Raw genomic sequence first — 26,219 nt, forward strand, 5'->3', positions numbered from 1 at the left:
TGGCATTGTCCTGGAAGGTACCAGCAAGCATGAGAAAGTCCTGTTTAGGAGTTTAGCCATGCACTGCTCTCTTTCGATTGCTTTAGACTCAAAGAAAGCCAGGATTTCCTAATGCCCAGAATGGAGAGTTCTAAACAGATTGATCTGCATCAGGGGACTGTCCATTCTTTGCAAGTGAGCTAGCCAGGAAAAAAAAAAAAAAAGATTAAAAAAGAGTTTGTTGAGAGAACAGTCTGACATACATAGACCTTGTCTGATCTCCAGAACAAGTTATCACCTGAGAGTGGAAGACAGAATTCTAGTCTGTCTGGCAGAGACAGCTCACTATGGACCCCTTCTCTCTGGACGTTAGCATGGGTGAGTCAAGCAGAGGTTTTATATATCACACATCACAGTTTATTAGCAATAATAGAGTTTCCTTTGCTATGCAGAGTTGTGCTTGGCATATCAATACTACTCTTTTCTTCTTGTTTTATTTTTTGTGAAACGCATGTCTATGCATAGTATGCATTCCTTATCAAAATTCTTGTCTTAAGTTTGTTGATAAATCTGATGTGACCCAGCCCTAATTATAATTCTGACCACTATTTCAACAAAAACTTTCAAAGTCATTAAAACCTCTAGCAGGATTTTATAATGATTTGAAAGTAATTATAAATGACAGAATGTATTTGTTTTGGCACTGAGCCCTACACAGTCTTTGTAGTTCAAAGGTGAAAGTCTGACTTGGAGCTACTACAGTATATCTGTACTCTATTCCTGTTTGTGGAACAAAGCTGAGTTTGGGCACAAGTCTGTAAGGAAACTTTTGGATTTTTAACATCTAAAAAAAAGAAGATACAACTTTATACACAAGTTTTGGAACCAAGACTTGGCAGGATGGAAAACCCTCGTACCACAGAGAGGCTCTGGTGTGCTTGTTTGTCAAGTGAGACTGAAGATTATTGATTTTGCAAGTGTGTCTGTGTGTGTTCCTGTGTGTCTGTGTGTATGTGTGTGCATCTCACTGTATGTGTGTGTTTTAAGGGCAAGCTGGCGTGTAGCCCTGGAACACAAGTAGCTGATGTTGCAACAGATATGGTAACTTTGACAGCAGGCTACACTATACAGACTAAACTCCATGGCTGTACTTTTGATTGCCTCATACATATAATTTCCATAGAGACATTTGTACTGTAGGCGAAAGGTCAAAAATCTTCATTCTCATTTCTGGCTTTCCTGGTGCATCTTTAACAAAATGAATATACTTCAGTTTTGCATTTGCAAATTCTGAAAGTAATGTTTTGAGATGAGGACACTGTAGCTATTCATCAGCCAAAGCTCTGCTTTAATTACATCAACTTACTGCTAACTTTAAATTTGTGAAAATGTTCAACAGTGCCTCAGCACTAACAGTCCTCCAGAGATAGATATTTCAACACTCTAAAGTCAAGGTTTTTAAAGTTCAGCTGATTTTATTTGGTGTAGTTTTTCATTCACAATAAGCAACAAAAAAATGCATAAATGTAATTGAATTAAAGCATATTTAACTTCACTGCTTTTAATGTGTTTCTTCTCTTGCGAGTGTACATTGATGTACAGTTAAAGCTCAAGAAGCACTGTGCTGTAGCACAAATAGCATTATTGTATAGACTTGTCCAGAGCTTCCTAAGTTGAGCCCTATGTCAAAACTTTTTGGAAAGGCTTAAGCATTCAGCTTCTGAGCTATAAATCACAGACTTTGAGCAAGAATTGTTGCAACAACTTGTAACATTTGCAAAATATCCCTGCTTGCAACTTTAGCAGGCAAGAGAAAATAAATGTTGCATTTATGTGGCGCCATGGACAAAAAGCATTAAATAATTCCAAACTGTGGGAATTTGTGAAATAACTTCAACACTTCGCTGTTGCAAAACCCTCTGATTTGTTTTTTGTCACTGTTGCCAACAAAGTAGGAATGAACAGACTTTGCGTTGTCACTAAAAATGTTATTGTTCCCTCTTATATCCTTTGCCACGCTATCCTTTTACTGAGCCTCTTTGTGGTTAAGAGTACGAAATAAACAGGAGTGTGTTGCACTAACACACTCTGTCAGGAGGCTGTAAGGTATTGATTGCAGGAGTGTATGAAGATGATGGTTTTTGACAGCCCACTGTGTGGACCTGAGCTGAGTCAGACAGGAGCCTGTTCTGTCTTCCGTCCGTAAGGGCCTAGGGCCATGTTGGTGAATGACTGCATCATTCCATGCGCATGAATGCTTTCGGACACAGGCTTCAAGGCATCAAGGAGACCAGAACAAAAGAGAAATATGGCTCCAATCTTTAACATTTAGATAAGAGCATCAGCTAAATGTCGACCTTGCAGTGAGAATAATTTCCCAGCGTATAGCCTCACTGCCAGCCATCAGATTTAAAAATTGAATTCAGTTAATTCAGTAATAGAGTTGTGCAATCCATTCTTCAACAAATTCCTTTTTCAACTATCTCTAGAGAACATTAACATGAATTAATATGTTGGTTTAAGTGCACATTAGAAAATATTAAAATTGCCAATCTTACTTCCAGAGCCAACAGCACACCTTATTTTATCCAATCAACACTCCAAAACAGTCCAAAACCTAAATACAGTCCCGATCAAAAGTTTAAGGTGCATGGTTGAATCTTAACAAGCTTCCAAGTAATGTTCAACTTGCAACAAGAATAAATGGGAGTGAGACAAAACATTTTTTGAGCATGCAGTTTATTGAAAACAACACTTAAACAGGCCGTTTTGCGGCTGATCAAAGGTTTAGGACCACATGCCTTTAAAAGACCAAATCTATCCAAAAATGTGGATTCACTGTCATGACGTTCTGATGGAAAAGGGAAAAAAAGAAATTTCCTTTTTTAACGTGGTTGGTTGTTGAATTGCATAAGCAGAGTCTCTTGCAGTGCGCCGTCACTGCTGAGGTGGGACCCAGTAAGACAGTCATTTGGAATTTCTTAAATGATCCTGAGGCTTATGGAACAAAAAAGTCAAGTGGAAGACCCCAAAAAATTTCACCAGCACTGAACCGTAGGATCCAACTGGCTGTCCGTCAAGACACCAGACAATCCTCTACACAAATTAAGGATGTTACCGGTGCCGACTGCAGCCCAATAACCATCAGATGGCATCTGACACTGAAGGGCTTCACAAACAGAAAACGTCTTCAAAGGTCTTGTTTCCTTGAACGCCACAGAACTGACTGTTTGGACACCAAGAGCACCAAACATGGGACATTGAAAGGTGGAAAAAAAGTCTTATTCTCTGATGAGAAAAAAAAATAACCTTGATGGTCCTGATCGTTTCCAACGTTACTGGCATGACAAGCAGATCCCACCTGAGATGTTTTCTACGTGCCACAGTGGATGGGGCACCGTAATGGTCTGGGGTCCTTTTTCCTTCGGTGGAACAATGGAGCTTCAGGAGGTGTAGGGGTGTCAAACGGCTGCTGGCTATGCCCAGATGTTGCAGAGAGCATCCCTGATGACTGAGGGCCCTCGTCTGTGTGGTAACGACTGGGTTTTTCAACAGGACAAGGCTACAGTACACAATGGGGTATGGGTTATTTGGAGGTGTGGTCCTAAACTTTTGATCAGCTGTAAAACAGCCTGTTTCAGTTTAAGTGTTGTTTTCAATAAACTGCATGCTCATGCACAGCACATTTCTTCATGATCCAGCCATGCAAAATGTTATTGATTTTTTGCCATTTTTCAAGTGGTCTTAAACTTTTGATTGAGACTCTATATTCAATTTACAGCCCTGTTCTTCATTGGTCCACGTATCTATAAGGATTGAAGTAACTCAAACAACCCTGTACACTCAGAGTATGCCTACATTCACAATTTCAATAGATTCTCAGAAACACTGGGAGCCATGTTTTTCTAGGAAAGTACAACAATACTACTCTGAAGTGGATGTTAATAGCGTCTGGCTTTAAACCCTTTTGTGTTAAGGCTTTTCAATTCTATTAAAGGTAATGGTGGAAAATGTGTTTCTTATAGCACAGTGATGCAGTACCGTGTACAGGAATCAGAGACAGAGGTAGTCAACTCACCAGCTATGGGCCAAATACCCAAAGTCTGTATTTAAAGGTACCACTGCCCTAAGGTATTTTTGATACTTTAGTTCTGCATGTGGAAATGTTTAAAGAGAATTTCCAAGTGGATATTTGTTTATTACTGACAAGCAAAAGTTGAACAAAAAATCTTTGCTTTAGTCAGAATTTTGCAAATACTCACCATTTACCCTCAGACCAAAAACAGTGACAACTTACCTTCAAAGTAAAAGCAGTGCCTTTCATTCTCCCCTGCAACAAAATACATTTCAAAAAGCTTTTACTTTGAAGGTAAATAGTTTGTGAGTGTTTGCGCCTTCCATGCTGCTATCGGCAACCACAACAACCAGCAACTCCAATCCACTTGCTAGTTGCGGAAAACATTTTTTTCCCAAGGTGGTGGTGACCAGAGGGTCAGTGACAGGTCTCTCGCCCCACGTGAACAGCGCTTTAGCAAAGCAACCGCTTACAGCTGATTGGGGAATACACATTTTTGCCTAGTAGCCAATGGTTGCCATATGGTCGGCTACAAGTCTTCAACTTGTGTGAATAACCAGCAGGTTAACAATATTCTTTTCAATAGGATTGCTCAAATTATTACACATTTTTAAATTATTTCTAATATAGGCTTGGTGAAACATTGGCAGTGAAAGCTTTTTTTTTTGCTAGAGTTGCCTGAAATGCTACCCACATATTGCTTTTCAAACAGCAGAGTGATGTTGAGGACATGTGCTATGCTTTCTGAACATATTAGGTGTTCTGCTTTAGATTTGTGCTTCTACTGAGTTATTTATGTAGAAATAAATGAAAAGTAAACCCTCTGGCATTGGCGGCTCAGCGCAGGCCCACAGTGAGTAATCTCAGAATGTGTACAATCCAAGGCTCAAACTAATGAGCTGGACTGAATGAAAGCTTTCATCAAATCCACTTTAAACACTGTAAGCAGTGTTTCAGTCTGTTGGAGTCACTCAGCATGACTGGCTCTATAATGATCTCCAAATGTGTTTTGTGTGATTGCTGCCTTGCAGCCTCAGTCTGCCCCACACTCCCTCCTTCCTTTCACGCTAACCTCACCTCAAAGGAAATTTGTACTTACTTGTTTGACGATAAATATGTGGTCCGTGCATTAAAGAAAACCTGACTGTGGTGAATGAAAATATTATACCATTTCAAAAAAGCAAACCAAAAGAACATTATAGTTATTTGTCTTCAGCATGTCTAGTAACACTATCACATCTGTAGAGTGACAATCAAGATAATCTTAGTAAAATAAATAAACCAAAATACATCAGTGTGCACCGGCTAGCTTACATAACTATTCAAAATATTTAAAAAAAAAAAATGAAAGCATGCGGCAAGAGCTAAGGCAGGTTAGAGAGGGTTAGAGCAGCTAACTTGCCACAGCACCTCAACATTGCAGTTAGCCTGTTAATGATTTTCTGAGGCGCACCTCGCAAAGCTTTTTTTTTTTTTGTCATAAAAAAAAAAGAAAGAAACTCCAGTTACACAAAAGTACAACAGCAGCGATAACAGCCTGTAAACATGATTACATTGAAAATAGTAATATGTTGTAGATATAATGTTTACCCTGCTCAACATTCTGGTTTAGCTTGTTAGCAAAATGACATCTGTATAGCTGAGGCTTAAAGTGATGTCATAAATCAAAGTACTATATGCGTTTCACTGTTGACTTTGGTTCCAAATAATAAAAAGAATGATCAAAGTTATTGCAAATCACCCTGAGCTTGATATAAATGTGTATTTATGAATGCAAAAAACATTATAACAATGCATCCAGTACAGTCATTGTCAATAAATTTGACAAAGAGGATCTTCAAAGCCCATGACCATGAATGCAAATGTAAACTGTCATAGCAATGTATCCAATAGTGAGATATCACAGTGGCTTTGAAGAAGGAAAACAGTGTATATCAGATTTTTTTTTTTTTTTTTTTTTTGGGGGGGGGAGAGAAAAAAGAAATGCAGGGTAGGTCTTACTAGAAATTGACTGTTCACATGGCTCACATTCTGCAACCAACTAAAAGCTCACTTTTTTTCTTTTACAGAATAAAGATGCTAAGTAAAGATTCTCTCTTGAAGAAAACTGTTATCTTTGACAAGATAATATTGATCTATGATGAGCCATCACAGCTGTGATGAAGCATACGGTCTCTAGTTCTGCTGAAGTAATAGAAGGCTCTTGCTCATGCTGTGATTATAAGGAGTTACTGCAAGTTGACCAAAGCAAAAATAGAATATAATTTCATGCTGACAGCAATATATAGTAATAGCCATGAAGCAATGTGAAGGACAAACAGTGAACCCTGCCAATCAGTGTGATGAGGGCATTATTTACTGCTGATTTACAGCTTCTGTCTTTTTGTCTCTTTTGGTTATTTCTTTATGAATTGTGACAAATTAGACAGTGTCCTTGGTTACTTTGGAATGTTTCTATCAACTAGGGTCACTACTCATAAGAAAAAGGCAGTAATGGATTATATGTACAGTTTTTTTTTTTTCAGCTGTAAACAGAGATAAGGTCATTAACATAGACTTTGTCCTAGCAGTCACTGACCCAGTCTAAACAGACTTTCTGCACAGACTTTGACTCTTTCCGCAAGCAATATTAAAATGTAACTTTCTGCAGACATCCAATATTATTAATAATATTTTCAAGGTTGTTATATTTTAATGGCATCCCGAAGGTGTGGGAAACAGGTTTTTCTAATTCATAACATGGTCTCATGGGTGACAAACTGAATGGTTGAAGCACTGCACACCCAAGTGAGAGAAAAGAAGAGGCATGATTACTGTTTGAAGTGGGAATGTTAAAAAATCCCATAGAAATTCACTGTAATCCCAAAGAGTAATGAAGCAATTAGTCACTGCTCATTAATGACTATATGTCCCATATAGCGGGCTCCAGCTGTCACTGTACCAGTGACCCAGTCTTTTTCCATTTGACATCTATTTCTTATTAGAGAGTCAGTGAAAATTTACATTATAGGAAAGTTGTTATACTAATGGCATAATCCATGATATGAATATAAATAATACTACAGCTTTTTATTGCACTGTATAAAATTATTTGGGGATATCTGGGGATAAATAAAGAATAATAGTAAATGAGCAATATTATTTTACAGTGAAAATAACACACATTTAAAAACAAATAAATAAAATCAAATGGCCTAAAATAAAAAAAACTACTTGTTCCTTTTTTCAAAAGAAAAAAAATCACCTGGAAAAAGTACTCCTTGTTTTGGTTTGTTATGTGTTCTATTTTTTTAATATTGCTGAAAAAAGAACAGTGATGCTTAAAGAAAGAAAAATATAAATAAAAGTCAGTTGAATTGTCAGATATTTTTAACATAAATGTTAATGCGTGTTATACACTAGTAGATACCACCTACTTTCCGCACATTTATCCCTTAAGTACACAGTTTGTTTGTTTATTTATTTTGGGTTTTTTTTTATTATTTGCTTGTTTGGTTTTCTGCACCATACTTCTCTTCTCAATGATACATACTTTTATTCTCAGTTTTACAATACACCTTGTAGAACAGTGTCTGTTAAATACAACAGTTGGCCTTTAAAGTATGCAGTTTTCATTTCTGGTCAGTCTCATGGGTCCTCCGTGTATTTTTCTCTGTGGTTCTTTGCAAACAGAGCAGGCAGCAGGACACATGAGCAGCTCTCCAGTGATCTACCCCTGGAGCTCTCAGGTGATCTGCCTACAGTATGTGGATCCATTTACCAGCCGAGCAGCTGCCGTGGGAGGCTTGAGCCCTCTTAAAAGTCCACGTCAGGCTATGGTTACAAACTGCAAAGTTGGTGGGGAGGCGGGATAGCTTAGGGCCAGGCGGTGCTTGAGGCCTCCTGCTGCAAGTTCAAAGAGAGGGCTTCAACAGCTGTGGATGTTCAGAGGGCTATTTTGGCCGTGAGAAGAGTGGCATGTAAGGTCACATGGCAACTTAATATAACCTCAAAACCCAAGTTGGTGTATTTGTCTTAACTTCCAATTTTTCGAAAGAAAGACACACTTCTTTGATTTCATTACAGAAAGAATTAGGCTAATTAGGCCATTTTTCATGCTCTCCTAGAGTACAATTTATTTACTAGGCTACACATAGCTGTACTTTCTGAAGTTCTATTGGGTGCAAATATTGTATGCCACAGCTCTGTAACATAATCACTCAGTAATCAAGTGGGTTTACATGTTATTTTGCATGAAAATGGTTATCCACATAACCATAGTACTGGTTTCTGAAAACATTTTGAATAATAAATATAGGAAGTTTCTTCACAACATCTCAAAGACACGTCTCCATTTCAACAGAATTTGGCATAATTCTGAGGATTTCAACTGGCATTTAAAATTCATGCTGTTCCTTTACATGAATGCTGAATTCAAGGTTATTTAGCAGAGACATGAACAGTCTGTAAATGTAGTACTGTTTGTAGTCCAGACAAATATCCAGCTCCCTCTTCTTTTTTGCTAAAGTTTGGCACCAGCACATTTTATTTCCATTTTATTTCACTCTTTAATATACTTATTGTCTTCTCTGATTTGAAGAGACCCATGATTTTAAAGCCTGAAAACAGAACCCTGACAAGGTGTTTATCTACTTCTCAGACTAATTTCATACAAAAATAGGCTGTTTACCTCAGCTTTGAGTGTCACAAATAACAAATCCATTTTGATACATTTCTTTATATTAGTCACTGTGGTAATACTAAAACAGGTGATTTCAACCGGTATCAATACTATTTTATATGTGCCATCATCTGACATAAATCAAATAAGCGTACCCTAAAGCAGAGCTTCCCAAAGTGTGGGGCCTGCCCCCCAGGGGGGGCACAGAGCCATTGCAGGGGGGACGTGTTATGAAAAAGGAAAAAAAAAAAAAAAAAAAACGCTTGGACACTGCTAGCACGGGTGCACACGAACGCAAAGCAGGAGATGAAACATAGCTGAATATGTTTCCAAACCAACTTCATTCTAAGCCAAAGACTAGAAAATATGGTGAAGCATATCTTCCCTTTGGTTTCACCTGCACAAGTGCCAAGGTAGGTCTCCCCTGCAGAATTGGTTTTCCCTTCGTCGGGAGCAGCGCTGGGCTGTAAAAATCATGGACAAACAGTATCCCACATTCTTGATTTTTAGTTCACAAACACTTGTAATGACTAACTACTCCTGACATTTTGGAGATGTTAGCTCTTTATACAGTAAAGTTACAGTGGGATACAAATAATATCAGGCTGATCCTGCCGTAATTTGTATCCTACAGTTGTTTATGTTTTTGAACTCATTTTGCACAGAGAGGCATTTTTTGAAAAATGTATTGATAGCAATGTTGAATATTATTACACAGGAAAAAAACAACTACACATAAAATAATCACACCGTGATGCCTCTGCCTTTGTAAATGGAGGGACAGTAACTGCGTGTGTGTATATGTAAGCGTGTAAAAACTGAAGATCGAACATTTTTCTTGTAAAACAAAGGGGGGCTCAGCAAAAAAAGTTTGGGAACCGCTGCCCTAAAGTGAATTAAAGATATATTACTGCTGAATGACCAACATGGGCTGTGTTGTAGTGGCCAATCAATGAAGGCCAAAAACATTTTAGACACTATTCATCTATTTCTCTATTCATTTTCTTAATTGCTCATCCAACTCAGGTTTCCAGGAGACGTTATTGAACAAAATCTTTTCATGTAGACTTTCTTTTATATGTTTTTGTTGCAATCTTTCATCCACTCTAAATGTTCCCATGCCATGTTATAAAGATTGATGTGAAACATTTTTACCTAAAAGAAACTGATACCAACAAAAGCAAGTGTGCTTATTTTTGGACAGATGGACAAAAAATAAAATGAAAAGGCATGAGAAGAATTAGTAATGAAGATGTTTTCATGAAGTGCACGACACTCACATAATGCAAGCAGTCACCCACCTGGTAATGGACTGGATCTGCTGTTCAGAACTGCTTTTCCATTGCTGGATGAATGCATCCTGCAGCTGTGCAGTGGTCAGTGGTTGTGGCTGGCTCTGATGAACACATTGACCCAGCATCTCCACGGCATGTTAAGTTGAAGACATATCGAGACTAAATCCTGACCATGACAGTGTTTTGAATACTGTTTTCTTGTTTTTACTACTTTACAACTACTCTGGCAGTAGAGGGGCATGAATTTTTTGCTGAAACAGCCAAGTTCAAGTTGGAGCTCCTTATTATAGTATTACTTCTGTCTGTTGCAGCATGATGGGACTAATAAAAATGTTGTGCATATACAAATGTTTTTCATTGACTATAGATCAATAGATCAAAACCAAAAACTACTCACAGAATATGTTTGGGTTTTCTACTTGTTTAAAATTATATACTTAGACATGAACTTAGCCTGCTTAAACAAAAAGACCAGCTCTTTGCAGATAATTAAAAACCACTAAATACACCTGTCTTCAGTCATTGGTGGAGTTTGTGCTGCTGGGAACTTAACACATAATGTGTAGTACTACAATAAAGTATTCATTATGTGTACTGACTTTGGTTGATGGCAAGTGCTCTTATCTTCTCAGTTTTAACAAATCACATAAATTGTCAGCTGAGTGCATGGTGACGTACCTAACAGTATAACTGAACAGTATAAAAGCTTTCGAGAACTCTGCTTCTCACAGTATCCTAAAAAGAAATACTCTTTAAGTTTTAGGGATCACATTCATTAATGCATTTCCTGAACTTTGATTAGTGAGTGATCCAAAAGTAGATCCTTAGATAAAGTAGAATTGGAGTACATGTGTAGCTGACTTTTCAATCACCCTGCCTATTCTTGTCTCCTCTAGTTAGAATGTTCTAGTAACATTATACTGTATAAATATTTGTCCGACATAACTGCAGGCTCATTCAGCTTATCCTGTGGCTTCAGCTCAGGCACAATGGACCCTTATCCCGACCAAGTAACTCTACACTCACCTCCCTGGTCATTATTGATGGCCTAGTAAGTGTTACTGTTACAAAGCAATTACTCTGCCATTAATGTTAGATGAGCTGCTCTACAAGTACAGCTCGATGCTTATCAGTTTTCTTCTGTTGCTTGCCTCTTTACTTTCACTAAACTGCACACCTTCTACTGCACATCGTTTCAGTCTTTAATAAGTGGGAGGTGAGAATGACAGCTGGCAGTCTTAACCTCTATCAAAGGAAATTTCTCTAAGTTCAAGAGGTAAAAAAGTCAAAAGGTGAGCAACATGGCCCCAGTGTGACTTTGGGAAATCTGGTGACCCGGTAAAATGATATCACACCACCGAAGAGAAGAAATAGGCAGGAGGAAAAAAGAACAGCACAGAGGTGTAGGGATCGAATGAGCTGTACTGCCACCTCCACATGTGGTTTTACCAGTGCACAGAAACAGTGCATCTCCAGGTCACTGAAAGGTAGAATATGCACATGCACACACACACACAGCAGTTTTTTCCCCCCTCTGATGTGTGTTATGTAAATTGTGCCAGACAGGTAGCTTGTTTATCTTGAAGGCAGAGGGGAACGATGGTTCACATATCAAGTCGACACCTTTTACATATCAATCAGCAGCAAATGCTGAAAGAACTATTAACACAACTTCAGTAACAGTTTTCACTCATATTTAGTCACTCAAACTGAGGATGCAGTTTCATCACTTTGTTAATTTGCAAGGCTTTTGTTCAAATGGTAACCATTTTCAGCATCTCTCTAAACAATGTTGTTTTGGTTAGGTTAAGTTCATACTGTATAGTCTTTAATCAATGACATTGTTTATCACTGAAAGTGACCAGTCATAAAATAGCCAGTTCCCATGTTTGCTTCAACACACAAACTTTATGAAGTCTGGTCAACTCACATGGGCGATATTCGGCTTTATAAGGAAAGTTACCATTGAGAACATGTATTCCCTTCAGCACTCACCAAGCAGAAACCTTTGTGCCTGTAGTGGCTGCTTTGCGCATTATATGTGACCAGTAAAGATTTCCCCTTGATGATGATGTCCTTAGTGACTTAAATTATTAGTGATAAGTGATTTAAAAAGTGATTCTGAAATTCTTCGCTAAACATCGGTATCAAAATAAGTATTAAGCTAATTGAAAGTAATATGAATTGTGAAATCATTAAATGTTACCTATATTAAAGGTGTTTTTATCATTAAGAACCCTGATAGAGGTGTTTGAGTAAGATGGAGAAAATAGCGAGCTGACCATGTATGGGCATCCATCCTAAAAATAAGTAGTCCAGTGGGAGAAAAGAGACTCCAAACTCAACTATGCTGTCCTTTCCAAAGAATAATGAAGAAACAGTCTGACAAGATTGTTTTTCTGAAATCTGGCTACAAACAGAGTAGAGTTAAAGCCATTAGCCAATAAGAGTTATTTGCTTGCCTGGTATACATGGTACATACAAAGGCATTTAAGTACATGCCAAGAAAAAACAAAGACTTGCATACAGTTCTTATAATGTTAGTACGTTACTGTAAATTTACTTTTGTTGGATACAGTGTTCATCAATAGCAAAATATATTCAAAAAGATTCAATTTTTTCTTTTAATTAAATTCTTTTGGGGGGGAAACAGCTATAAATTGCACCATTCTGTCTCTCTGTGTGTCTCTTTCTATTCTTTATCTAACAGATGCACATAAGCACTCACACATTACCTATTTGTCCGTAGGTGGTGGTCATAAAACCATACATCAGCAGCTTTGCAGAGGAGCATGTCCTTAAGAATATGATAAAGAGGAAGCAGGCATTTCCTTCTCAAGAGGGATGTTTTCCGCTGCACGTCCTGTCTGATTAGTGAGACCAGAGAGTCTTCCTCTCAACTGCACTGCTAAATAATATTTTCTAGATATCTACACAAAAAGTGGTTTCATGTCATAGACATGCTGTAAAAATGATCTCTGGACCAAAAATATTTCTGTTACCCATAAATCTGTCCTAGCTTGCCATCTATCATGAAACTGTCCTGACAAAGGGCAGTCTCGTATTACCCACCTCCAGCCTCTACACAGTTAGCTTGCTTTTTTTTAATAAAGTGATTGACTTTAGTGCTTAGATTTAAACACTAAGGCTTATTGGCAGCCCAATAAATAGGTTAAGTTTCCCAAACCAGTAAAAAAAAAGCTAGTATTGCTGAACAATAAAATCTTGAATATTTTCAGCAGCGCATCATATCAACATTGTCCAAACTTTCTCCAATGTGAATTATGGGCTTATCTCCAATGAAAGACTTTGAGAAGGAGCTGTTTAGCTGTGGGAAATTTCCTCATCTCCTCTCAAGTCCATATGGGGGCTTTAGTGGCAGAGATGCATTATCTGAGTGTCCAGCGAAAGTAGGGGGAGAGTGGCTAGCTGAAGTTTATGGAGATTTATTGCTCCTTCCTCAGACCTTAATTGCCTCCTCCTCTGTGGGTACTCCAAGGAGGCCTGTGGTGAGCAGCGACCAGCACCAGGGTTCTTGCAGGTGGGCCCACCAAAGCGCTGTTCACTAAAACTTGTTATGGAGACAAATGGTGTCATGGAGCACTCCTAAACCAGACAACAAACAAAGGAGAGGAAGAGAATAGCACAGAGACGGACAGTTGGTTACTGAAAGGGCTCAGGACTTCAACTTGAGCTTCAGATGGAAAAAAAAAAGTAGAAACCTAAGATTTACTTTACTGGCAGCAATTAAATATCAATCATTAAGGAGTACGGTTATAATATAGTGGCAGAAAGAAACATCTGAGCTTCATCTCAGTACATAAATTTTGCAATGCCTAATCCAAAGCCAGAAATTAATCTTTTGCTTTGAAGCATAAATCGTTTCTTTATTTTTATTTTAACCACGTTTATTTATTCAGATAAAAGACATCTGGTGAAGAGGTCAGAATAAAAGGACTGTCGATATAAATAACTTGCAGTACCATCAAGCATGCTCATTCATTTACAAGTATATCCATTTTTTTAAAACACAAAAAAGCATCAGTGCAACCAACAATGTAGTGATTAAAATTTGATTTTAATATACTCAAAGCTATATATTCTGCTGAAATATAGCTTTCTACTTCTTTTGTATATTGTTGCTTGAGAAAGAAGCTGCATTTTGGATTTTTGTTGTTGTTTTGTTTTTGTTTTTTGTTTTTAATCAAATGCATTTAAACACCGAGTACCAGTATCTGTGAATTTTAATTCATTCCTGTTTTTTTATGTGCTCCATTACAGAGAGATTGATCAGAACACTTCTTTCAGTGATCATCTAGAAATTGGGTCTAACAGAGACTCTGATGGTTGAGGAGGAGGAAGGGACTATTGAAGTTTACTCAGAAAGATCAATGAGATATGCTGAACAATGTTTTATCTATGCTCTTACCTTGCAGTGACAAGTGATAAGTGGATAAGCTAAAAATAAAAACAAGTGTAGTCTAGATTGTGTTTTTCCTGGAAATGTTAAGTAAAAGTATAAAATAAGTGCTTAACAATAACCTAAGAAACTTAACCATGTGACTCTTCAGGAGCCTGCATAATAATTACTATAAATAAAAGTGAAAAATATTTTCTTCCTCAAACGTTCCACCTTAGGTTGAGCTTTATAGCCATTGGTTTTCCACCGTATAACCACATCTGTATTTTCCATTTGCTGTTCTTGTTGCTCTTCCTGTCTTATGGAGTCCAACTAGTGAGTGCAGCTATCGATGCTTGGCTGAGTCATTTGTTTATATTTGGGTCACACATCACCAGCTGCTAGTACCTCCTCCTTTGTACCCTGGTTGTACTCAAAGCTGTTTTGAAAGAACTTTGTTGTTTCCACATTTAATGGGAACACTTTTCCTGCACATTTTGCAAAGTTCTGTGCTTTTTTCAAGGTTGTAGAAGTTTCTCCCCCATAAGGTAATAAATTGCAATAGGAGGCTGATACCTGGCTCTCACTCTCAGAAATGTCCAGGCTTGCCTCTGTGCTACATGCAGTAGGGAAACTAAATGCACAATGTTTCTATAGCAACAATATTGTGCAGACATGGCACAAACCTACTCTTAGATATATCTTGTAGCCCTCAGGAGGAGTTTATAATATTTATTTATCTCATTCAAAATTCTCACATCTCAATAAGACTCATAGCACCTTTTTCATTTTTAAAGAACTTGAAGAGGTGGCGGTTTGTGTAAGGTGAAGGGATTGTTAGAACTGATGGGCTCATATTTATTGCACGAGAACATGTCTTGAGTTACTGGCTCTATGATGAGCTGCCGAGTGAGATGGCAGAGAGGCAGTAAGTGCACTAATGACTGCGAATAGTCTGGCCTCTTAAACCATGAATATTGAATGCCTATATAGCACAGTTATACCTCTCCTCCTACCTGGTTCATGAAGCTGATGATCTCAACTCTTTACTGAGTTTAGATCATTCACAGAGAACACCACATATATTGTCGTGAAGAGGGTGTGAAGAGGAAGGAATGGTGGAAACTGTGACAATAATTGACTGAGGTCTACAAACAGAGATAAGACACAGAGGAAAATTATTACAGTGACAAACTGCTGCTTCAGTATGGAATAAATGCATAATCCCCATTGGAAGAGTGATTTAAAGGTAAGAAAAAAAGATATTATTTCATAAGAAAACCAACAAATAAGTAATAATATGAACATTCAGTAACATTTATTTTGGGAAAAAAAAAAACAGGCATGCTTATCAGCTGCCACCTGGCTCCTCAGTAAACCTACAGCCCTAGAAAAATAACAACCTATTTCTGTGTTGCAAAATTCAGTGGAGTGGTCATTAGAAGATTAATCTCTGCCATTTTGTTTGTGTGAGAGAGAAAAAACACTCGGAACATGGACTAGGTTTTAGTTAATAAATGAAACATGTATATTGGGCCATCTGGTTACTTTTTTCCATATGTGGTGAGCTGGAGACTGGACATCTCCTGCTCCATTATTCTGTAGATATCTCAGATCATCATGTCAGGACAATTTTGACAACAGCTGCAGGAGCTAATTGTTTATTGTTCCCAACATAAAAAAGGTAGAAAATGTTTGTTGCACATACAGATTTAGTTTGCCAATAAGAAGTATAAATTTACTAAATTCAGTTCCCATTTCTATATGTAATTCCTTCAAGTTTACAAGACAAATTACGCAGTTATACCAAATGTCCACATCTCTTAAGAAAGGACCACCTCAGTTAAAAGAACATCTAATAAAAATAACCAAAGGTTGTGACCGCTCTTCAGTGTAATATTGATTGTACTTTAGCCAGAGCTTTTCCACTTTTCACCTTCAATGTGTTACATCACATTTTCTGGGCTATACAGAGGAAGTCTCCATCACTCACCACACTGTGTTTACTTCTAGGCTGGTCTGTCAGTGAAAGGATTTCAAACTACTTCATGTGGATGCTTTTTAAACAAATAGATGTTAAATGTCTGTATTTCTACTGCACTGGCTCTATTTTTATTTAAAGTGTCAATGGTCTTGCACCAGCATATTGAGGTAGATATGCATATCCATTTACTAATCACTCTTGACCATCCCGTGGTCAAAGCTTATTTCAAAAGGAGGTTGTGTCTCCGCTCCTGTTCCACAAACACAGACTCTGGAGTGATCTCCCAGAAATGCATTATACTTTTTTTCAGAGTCGCGGGGGGCGCTGGAGCCTATCCCAGCTGTCTTAGAGCGAGAGGTGGGGTACACCTTGGACAGGTCGCCGGTGTGTTGCAGGGCTAACACATAGACATGAGACAACCAGTCGCACTCACATTCACACCTAGGGGTAATTTAGTGTTTCCAATTAACCTATCCCCACTAACTGCATGTCTTTGGACTGGGAAGAAGCCGGAGTACCCAGGGAGAAACAAAGGCAAAAACAGGGAGAACATGCAAACTCCACACAGAAAGACCCTGGCCTGATCGTGGAACTGAACTCAAGATCTTCTTACTGTAAGGCAACAGTGCTAACACCACCCTGCTGATTAAATTTAAATATAACATTATTTAAATATAAACTTTACTTACTGCAATCAAGCATTATTTAAAATATGTTCATTTTTTGTTAGGAATGTGAACCAGGAAAGTTCAGCACAATTAGAGCATCGCTGTTAACATTTTGATTACTTTACCCATTTGGTTTATCTGAAGCTAAGTTGTCTAACTAAGTCCTTTAACTCTAATCAAATATTCATCGCCACAAATCTGAACTGCTACTTTAATTTCTAATCATATTAGAAGATTCTTACAAATATAGACTATGACAGGTAACATTGGCAGAAACGCAAAAATAGTCTTGAATGAATGAAAAACGTTCTCAGATTTCCAATTCTAAAGCACACCAAATACCAGAATATAAGGTTCCCTACAAGACAGCTTTATTACATATACATGTATTTTACAGATAGATATAAAAACTCGAGTGTTGTCTAGTGCCCTCAGTTAATCATCTACACATAAGTCCACAGCAGAGCTATTGAATAAGAATAGCAGCAGCCCTTATTCTAGCTCTATTCTCATTATGCCATAGTCCCTCTGGCAAAGAACCCCCCTGCCTTCCCCCCATTCCTCTCTCTAATGAGGACCAGAGGAGGGAATATCAGGACCTCAATCAGCCACAAGTCCACTTCACATATGTTTTGATGGATCTCTGCTTATGTGCCGAGTCCTCCCAGCTCAAGGGATCACACCGCCGAGCCTTATCGGCATTCCTCAGAAAGCACAGTCAACAAAACCACATGGCCTAACAGTGACAGGCAATGCCTTGACAAAGACGGGCAACATCTCAGTGTTTGATCATATGATATCGTAAGAAGTCAGAGCTTGACTGCATAGTGCAATTTGTTAGAAGGCTTGGTGAAGGCTTGGGTCTTACATTAGGGTTAACAGAGGATTTATTTTTCAGTATAACTCGTGTCATTGATGCAATTAAAGGTTCATGAGGACATTTCCCTTTAATTTAGCAATTATATTTTAGGTTATCTTTACTAATATTTTGCATATATATATTTTAACAAAATGTAGAGTAGTCTGCCTGGTTTGGCATTAAATGTGAAATGTTGTGAAGAGGTGATGTTTTCTCCCTTTTCTGTCATTGCACCCCAAGGACATATGTCTTTGGGTTTTTGATTGTTACCAGTTTTTGGAACACAAGTCTAATCACTTCTGACTGCAGGAGTTATTTCATAAGCAACTTTTCTCTCTCCTGATAAATATAATTGATCAACTATATTATACAATCAATGTATGTGTAGCGGGAGAGCAAATGTAAGATATCAGTTCTACATTTTTTTTAAATTGATCTTTTAATCCATTTATGATCTGGGAATGTCACAATAAAGATTATCCATTGGTTTAAGTTATAGATATGATTAAAGTTACAGAACATTTAAAAGGTTTGAAACAGACTGTTCTGCCTTATTGTGTTCTTGTGACTCAGCCAACAACCCCAAAAATATGGTGATTATTTTCTCCCATATAAACACTATTAAGCCACTAGGGGGCTAAATATAGACTGCTAAAGAAAAATGCATGTAGCCTGTCTAATATCGCACACTGGTTTATCAAGATCAAGATCAAGATAAACTTTATTATCCCCAAGGGGCAATTTGCTTTGTAGCCAGCAGCCTAGCACAACACACAGTTTTGACATGTTATGTTCAAGCAAGCTTAAAAGTCAGTATTTGGTATGACTGCCTTTATTCCTCTTGTATTTTTGTAATTGTAACAAAAGATTATTTCCAGATGTTACTGCATGTTTTTTCTGCATTCATAATTGCATAAATTTACACCACTGGCTGAAATGCAGCCCCAAAGCATCACAGAGCCTTCCACCATTAAGATACAATTTAAAGAAAACAATACTCTAAAAATGATCAGATGTAAGGGCTGTACCAAAAATGAGTGAAAAAGCAAACAGTTGAATAGACATATTTATATGTTATACTTTTTGTGCTGCACAGATGTTTAAATTAGCAGTATTGCTCATTTTCAGGGAATCATTTTCAGGGAATAGTTTTCTGAGATGTGTTACGGAGAAGAGAAGGAAATGCAAAGAGGAAAGAAAAATACAGAACTGATAAAGGGAATAATGAAGTGATGCAAAAATTCATTACTGTCTGCTCAGGTGGTTTCATAGGGCGTTATCATCAAGAAAAATCTGATTTGTCATATGTCCTTGTTGCTATGCTGCTATGTCACAACCTGCCCTATAATCCACAAGCGTTTGCATTTTTAAATCAGAACTTCATTAATTTCACCAGCAATGTAACGGACGGCTAATTAATAGAAAAACGGTGCTATTAAACAAATGATCGAGGCAGCACTGGTAGGATCGCGAACACACTGTTACTATTCTTATTCAATAGCTCTGCCGTGGACTTATGTGTAGATGATTAGATAACTGAGGGCACTAGACAACACTCGACATCTTGAGATCTTTCTTGGAAACAGGAGCATTATCTTTTGCATGAAGTATCACATTCATTTCTCAGCTTTGTGAAAGCACTGTAGCCTTACACATTCTTAGAGGTGTTATCCACAGAAGCACATTATACCACTGAATGACCTGTTCACCTTTTCTAAGTAGGAATAAGGCAAGTTCTGATGTGAGGGAAACATTCACACTTCAACTTGGAAAAACTTGAACATTTTCTTTATTATATAATATTAACATAACATTTTACCTGTACAAAAACACACATAATGGCTTAAAGACTCTCAGTGGTGCATTCTGTTTAATTACCCTCACATGTACACATGTATAAACAATATATACTTTATTTGGTTCTAGTCTAGAAGTGGCAGGCACATTTGAGAAAACAGGATGTTAGCCAACTGAGTGGTTTCTTTCTTTTGTCTGCACTGCACTTTAACCCATAGACGGAAATAGAGCTATGGAAAGTGTGACTTGTGCCACAGAAAAACAAAATGTTCAGAGCAAGTAAAAATAGAGAAAAAAACAAGCCGAAGGTCTGTTTGGTGTAACCAGCAAGAACCTTACTATAAGTAACTTTTTCTTTCAAATTCAGAATCTAAATTTTTAGCCAAGCAGTTAAAAAAAAAAAAGTTTCTTGTGCATTTCAGCTTTAATCACAGAGCCCAAGTTTTAGCCACTCCTGCTGGATTTCCACAAAAGGAGGCGAGCTGAAGTGAAACCGCTGTCTCTAGCACTCTGCATGGCTGCATGCTGTTGTGCAACAGTCACATACTCTATTTACTTTTATTTCCTCTGCCAGCTTGTTATTTTACACTTTCAACATCCTGCGTGCCGGGTGCCACGAGAGGCTGACACTGCTGTTTAACTACTGCTTAATTTAAAGTTTAAACCTCCTGCTTATTATAACAAAACCTGAACAGAGGAAGTAAAACATGCTTAAAAACAGTTTTATTAATAGCAATTTTTTTTGCTGTCCTTTGTGAATATTCAGTGTAACAACACTGTGATGGCACTTTGATGGCTAAGAAGTAGAAGACAAAAATGCATGCAAACACACACACACACACACACACACACACACACACACACACACACACACACACACACACACACACACACACACACACACACACACACACACACACACGCATGCATAATAGAGATGAGTGCATAAGTGAGCCTGCAGATAGAGGTCAGAGTCTTCAGTAAACAAATGGTTATTTAACCATAAACAAACCATTGTGGCTAAAACAATGAAAGATGTTACCTTGGGTGACATTACTCTTTAGGTTTGCTTATGCTTCCTTAAATAAACACTGCATCTAAGCATTTGTTACTATCTATCATCTGTAGCCTAGACTACAATTACAGTCTAATTTTCTGGTGTCTGGCTGTGTTCTCCTTGTTTATACTTTCCACAAGCATTAACTTTTTTTTTTTTTTGTAGAATTGGACCCAGCAATTTACTTTCAGGCTCTAAAGAGTTACAGAACATCCTGTACAGCTTTTTGAACCTTTTTATGGACGGAAGCCACAATAAGATGATTGTCATCTTAAAATAGTATATGGCAACGTATGGTGGAAGCATTCAGTTCTGACACTTTCCACAGAGGATGGTACTTGCTCGCAACTTTTACAAATGTGTGTCTGTGGTTGATTCTATGTGGGAGTGTGTTTCTGGGGTGGAAGTGTGGCTTTTTTAACTAGGCGGTGCTAGTGGGGTTTTTGTGAATAGAGCAGCGAAGCGCTAACTTGTGGTCATGGGGTATGTTTGCTGTTTATTTTGTTCTGCTTGACTTGGTGGACGGGGGTGGCAAAGGGCACAAGGCTAGGAGGTCAAAACAGGCAAGACTCTCCAAATGTATTTCAGTCCTCTGTTTGAGTCTAACGATACGCATGATCATGTACAAAGAATCACTGCACATCAAGATACTTAAATATTTGGTGGACTATAGTAATTACAGTTGTGGTCAAAAGGTTACATACACTTAGTCATGGGCATGAATGTCATGGTAATCTTCGGCTTGTAATACAGTGGTCCCTCGTTTATCGCGGGAGTTATGTTCTAAAAATAACCCGCAATAGGTGAAATCCACGAAGTAGTCAGCTTTATTTTTTACAGTTATTATAGATGTTTTAAGGCTGTAAAACCCCTCACTACACACTTTAGATATTTTCTCAGAAAGGCATGAACATTGTCACAGTTTTTTCTCTTGTTTAAAAACTCTCAAAGTTCAAACCTTCGTAGAAAAATAAGTCCAGTATTATAGAATGAAACCAAAGATCAAACCCTGTTTTCAGGTCCAGAACATGGGAATAGAGCAGCTGCCAGAGAATTCAACATTAATGATTCTATGGTACGGAAGTGGAGGAAGCAAGAAGAATGAGTTGAGTAAAGTTTGACTTATCTGACTGTTTTGTTTCATTTAATGCGCCTTATAATCTGGTGTGCCTTATGGTCCAAAAAATACGGTAACTTCTACCTTCCTTCAGCATATCCAGAAGTCCAACTTTTTGTGCAGTGGTTAGCATCTTCCTCTGCCTTTTGGGTGCTACCATAGGTGCCTTTAACGGTGCCAAACCTTTCGTGGACAGTGTTGTGTTTGTTGGGGAGACAACTTACAAACATACAGTACAGCACTTCAGAGTCACACTGCTAGTGATTGAAGATTTATGTAAATTTGACAAGCTGAACGCATTCTGTACTGTACAGGAGACACGGCACGGAGGAGATTGATTGACAATGGTCTACAGCCAATCAGGACACAGAACACAATGCAGAAAAAAAAAGCATGCAAAATTGCACACAAAAAAAATCGACGAAACCGTGAGGCCGTGAAAGGTGAACCGCGTTGTAGCGAGGCACCACTGTACATTCTTTGAACTTTAAGTTATTTTTCTAGGGACAGTGATTGTGCAGCATGCATCTTTAATGACTTTAAAAAAAAGAAGAAAAAACCTAAAACTTACAAAAAAGAATTGGATGCACAAGTCTGAGTTTTCTCTAATCCACACAGGGTGAAAAGTATAGACTCAATAAGTTCTGTACACACTCACTTTAATCTTTTAATAAGTGGTGCTGAACATTCTACAGTGTCTTTTAACTTGACATTTGTGAGGTCAGATGTTGGATGAGAAGGCTTGACTCACAGTCTTTACTCTAATTCATCCCAAAGGTGTTCTATCAGGTTGTGCGTTTTTGTGTACTGGTGCAATGTCATGCTGGAATGGGAAAAGCTGTCCAAACTGTCTTGGTATGATGAAGCATAAAGAGTTTCTTTCAGTGGAACAAGGGGCAGAGCCCAGTTTCTGAAAAACCACCCCACACCATAATCCCCACTTCACCAAACTTTACACTTGGCACAGTGCAGTCAGACTCTCCTTGCAACCGCCAAACCCAGACTCATCCATCAGATTGGCAGACACAGCCAGACGGCGTCCCTCCAGATAACATATTTCCAGTGCTTTAGAGTCCAGTCCTTTGCATTGGGCTTGGTGATGTAAGGCTAAGATGTACCTGCTCAGACACAAACCCATTCCATGAAACTCTGTACACACTGTTCTTGAGCTAATTTGAAGGCCACATGAAATGTATTGGTCTGTAGCAACTGAATCTGCAGAAAGCTGACAACCTATGCATGCTATCCTCAGCAGCCGCTGACTCCACTCTGTGATTTTATGTCGCTTGCTGTACCATTTCATGGCTGAGCTTTTGTTGTTCTCAACTGCTTCAAATTTGCCGTAATACCACTAACAGTTGACTGTGGAATTTTTAGTAGCAAGGAAACTTCACAACTCAATAGGTGACATCCTATCATGGAACCAAGCTGAAGTTAACTGAGAGCTGAGAGCTACCCATTCTTTTAGAAATGTTTGTAGAAACACTCTGCATCCCTGGATGCTTGATTTTATACACCTGTTCTCATGGAAGTGATTAGAAGACTTGAATAGAATTATTTGGATACCTATTTGCCTATTTTGCCTATTTATCTGCATGAATCACTTTGGAGCTGACAGATGGTCGCTTCCCTACATTCCCGTGTCCAGTTGCCTCGTTGACTGCTATATGTCAATAAATGATATCTTGCACTCTCATTGATTATTTATCTCAGGATTGCTCACTTTGCATCAGAGGTGTCTTGTTGGCCATTTGGCTTGATGTCACCAAATATCATTGACTTCCTGGGGTCTCTGTTAGCTAAGTCACTGTAAAACATGTCCTGTATGAACACACCTTCAGCCATTTCAAGTCTGCATTATCTATTCTCTTGGCAGCTTGGTTGCAACAGAAAGAAGAAAACAACACTGTCATTTATCATCTTTTGGTTAAAATGGCAAACTGGTTAACGAATGAATTTACATATCAAGCTGTTACAGAGCAACATCAGCGTTTATTTGGAGCCAAAATTGTTTCTCATAGCTAGCATATTAACTGTCTTATAAATGTGTTTGATTTATGCCAGCTCTGTTGGTAAAGTACTCTTTCTGTATCTCTCCTCATAATTTTATCCCTGTGAAATGCTCTGCTGCTTAGCAGAAAATATCTGCTTGATGCACCTTGACTGAAACAACACTTTGCTAAATATTACAGTGCACATATATTTTGTATAGTCTAGATCACAGACACAATGAAGCCAGTATTTTCACTTCAAATGGTGAAAGACCGACATAGCTCATATAATGTTATAGGAAGAAGAATCCATCAAGGACTCCGGGTGCATCCAAACGTTATTCACACGTAAGGGTGATGCTGGTGAGGGGAGGGGAAAAATGAATATCCTGTACTGTTTTTTCACCCTGCTAATGCATTATTTTTTTACTTTTGAAAATAAATACTTTTTTGTCACCTACCCCCAGGATTATGTTCATCCTTTATTTGCATTTTATTGAATTTTATGCTTAAAGCCCAAATTTGTCCTCTTTAATTTTTGATAATCATGTAATATTTATGCTCCATAAACAAAAAGGGGGAAAAGACGAAAACAAACTCTAAGACCCCACCCCTGAGGTCTTGAATTATCCTGTAAACAATGAAAATACAATTTCCATGCTTCTTGCTGATTGTCCTTCAGGCACCTTGCCAAGGCATGCCTGGCCTGCGTCCTGCATTGTCAGACAAAATGAGTGGGATGACACCAACACCGATGTGACCATGCCGCAGGTTTTTGAAACATACAATCACATCATAAATCAACCACCAAAGCACAGAACTTTGTTGTCTAAGAATCCCACTGAGCTTCAGCTAATGCTTGTTATGTGTCAAGAAAACACAACAGGCGTTGTTCAAGTGTGTAGGAGATGTGAAAGAGTGCAGCTACTGTCCAAAAGTCTGGGGGATGCTGTTGTTGTTGTCACAGTCTATGAGGATTTTGTGCTGCAGAGTTGATATTGTGGACACTATGCTCTGGAATCATACAAAATGTAGAAGGTTTCTCAAAAAATGTTGTATAATAATGATAGTAATTTGCTTTGGACTGATCCAGTCTGTACCGTAATACTGTAAAGATAGAAAAACAAGCCATGTATATATATATATATATATATATATATATATATATATATATATTAGGGGTGCAACGATACACAAAATTCAGGTTCGGTTCAATACTTTGGTGTCACGGTTCGATATTTCTTCGATACAAAAAAAATGTTCATGCCTTTTTAATTTGTCATTTATTAAACTTATAAATATATATTTTAACTCAAAAGTACAGTTTTTAAATTTAACCCTAACCCTTGTGCGTGTTTTTTATTTTGACAGCGAATGCGCACCTGCGGACCACTTATGTGCAGCCCTGGTTATTTAGCTCGTCATATTGCAGCCACAGAAATTCTTTTGTCCATGAAACCATAAAGCTGCACTTTCTTTTTGCCTTATAGTCTGATTTGTCATAACTTCTCCGTTTTGTGGTAAGCTTTTCTTTGGCTGTCACTTCTTCACCCTGACCTGTCTTATTTGGCTCAGCAGAACTGAAATATATATCCTGCTGCTTTTACACACGCACTCACATAAGCTCAGCGATTCTCTGCGCGATCAACCTCTCACATGTTTAAGCTTGCTGCGGGAGATTTCACTTGTCATGTTTGCATAGTAAGCTAACGATTAATAAGACGATGTCAGAGGAATTGGTGCACAAATTATCATCACTCACAGATCAGTGCTGTCGCTCTCTATACACAGTTCGCGCGATTGCAAAGTGAAAGCAAAAAACAAGCGCAAATTCAAACACGATTTCAATATGTCACATATTGACAGTGGCTCACCGATGCCAATGACATAATTATCCAGCTACATTTCTGAAAGAATGCAAAAGCATTGACATATATTTTTCCTTCCTACAATAGCCTGACGGGCAGGGCAGAGATAGATTTTGGTAGCCCAACTGGAAAAATCGCTAGCCCCGGGACGTCGGGCTAGCGATATTGCAAGCCCTGTATCTGATTGAGGAATCACTTATCTTTGGAAAAGAGAGTTTATTACAGAGAAATGGCTCTTTCCAAAATAAAAGCTATACTATACGCTTTTTCTGGGCTATATTCTCAGCAGCATATTAAACATATCAGGTCCCCATAAGGAGAATCATGTGCTAGCGGCTGTCTAAATGACTCGGGTAAAGTTTGTAGCATGCATGCTTGTTGTTTTTGTCTGCTTCCACTTGTCTTTGCACTAGGATGATGTTGGCGTAAATGTGCAGTCATATTCGCTGTGTTCCCACTAGTGCTTTCAG

The 26,219-nt window shown here is 38.1% G+C and overlaps 1 protein-coding gene across 1 annotated transcript in view; it reads left to right on the top strand.

Annotated features, from left to right (window-relative positions):
* Positions 1–215: 215 nt before the first annotated feature.
* Positions 216–26,219, top strand: part of rxraa (retinoid X receptor, alpha a) — a 158,218-nt gene continuing 132,214 nt past the window's right edge. The window contains exon 1 of the mRNA XM_040000601.1: positions 216–357. Coding sequence (XP_039856535.1) covers positions 327–357 — 31 coding nt within the window. The 5' untranslated portion in view covers positions 216–326. The remainder of the gene's footprint in view (positions 358–26,219) is intronic.

Source organism: Simochromis diagramma, unplaced genomic scaffold (assembly GCF_900408965.1).
Source record: "Simochromis diagramma unplaced genomic scaffold, fSimDia1.1 OVJJ01000596.1, whole genome shotgun sequence".
NCBI classification, from domain to species: Eukaryota; Metazoa; Chordata; class Actinopteri; order Cichliformes; family Cichlidae; genus Simochromis; species Simochromis diagramma.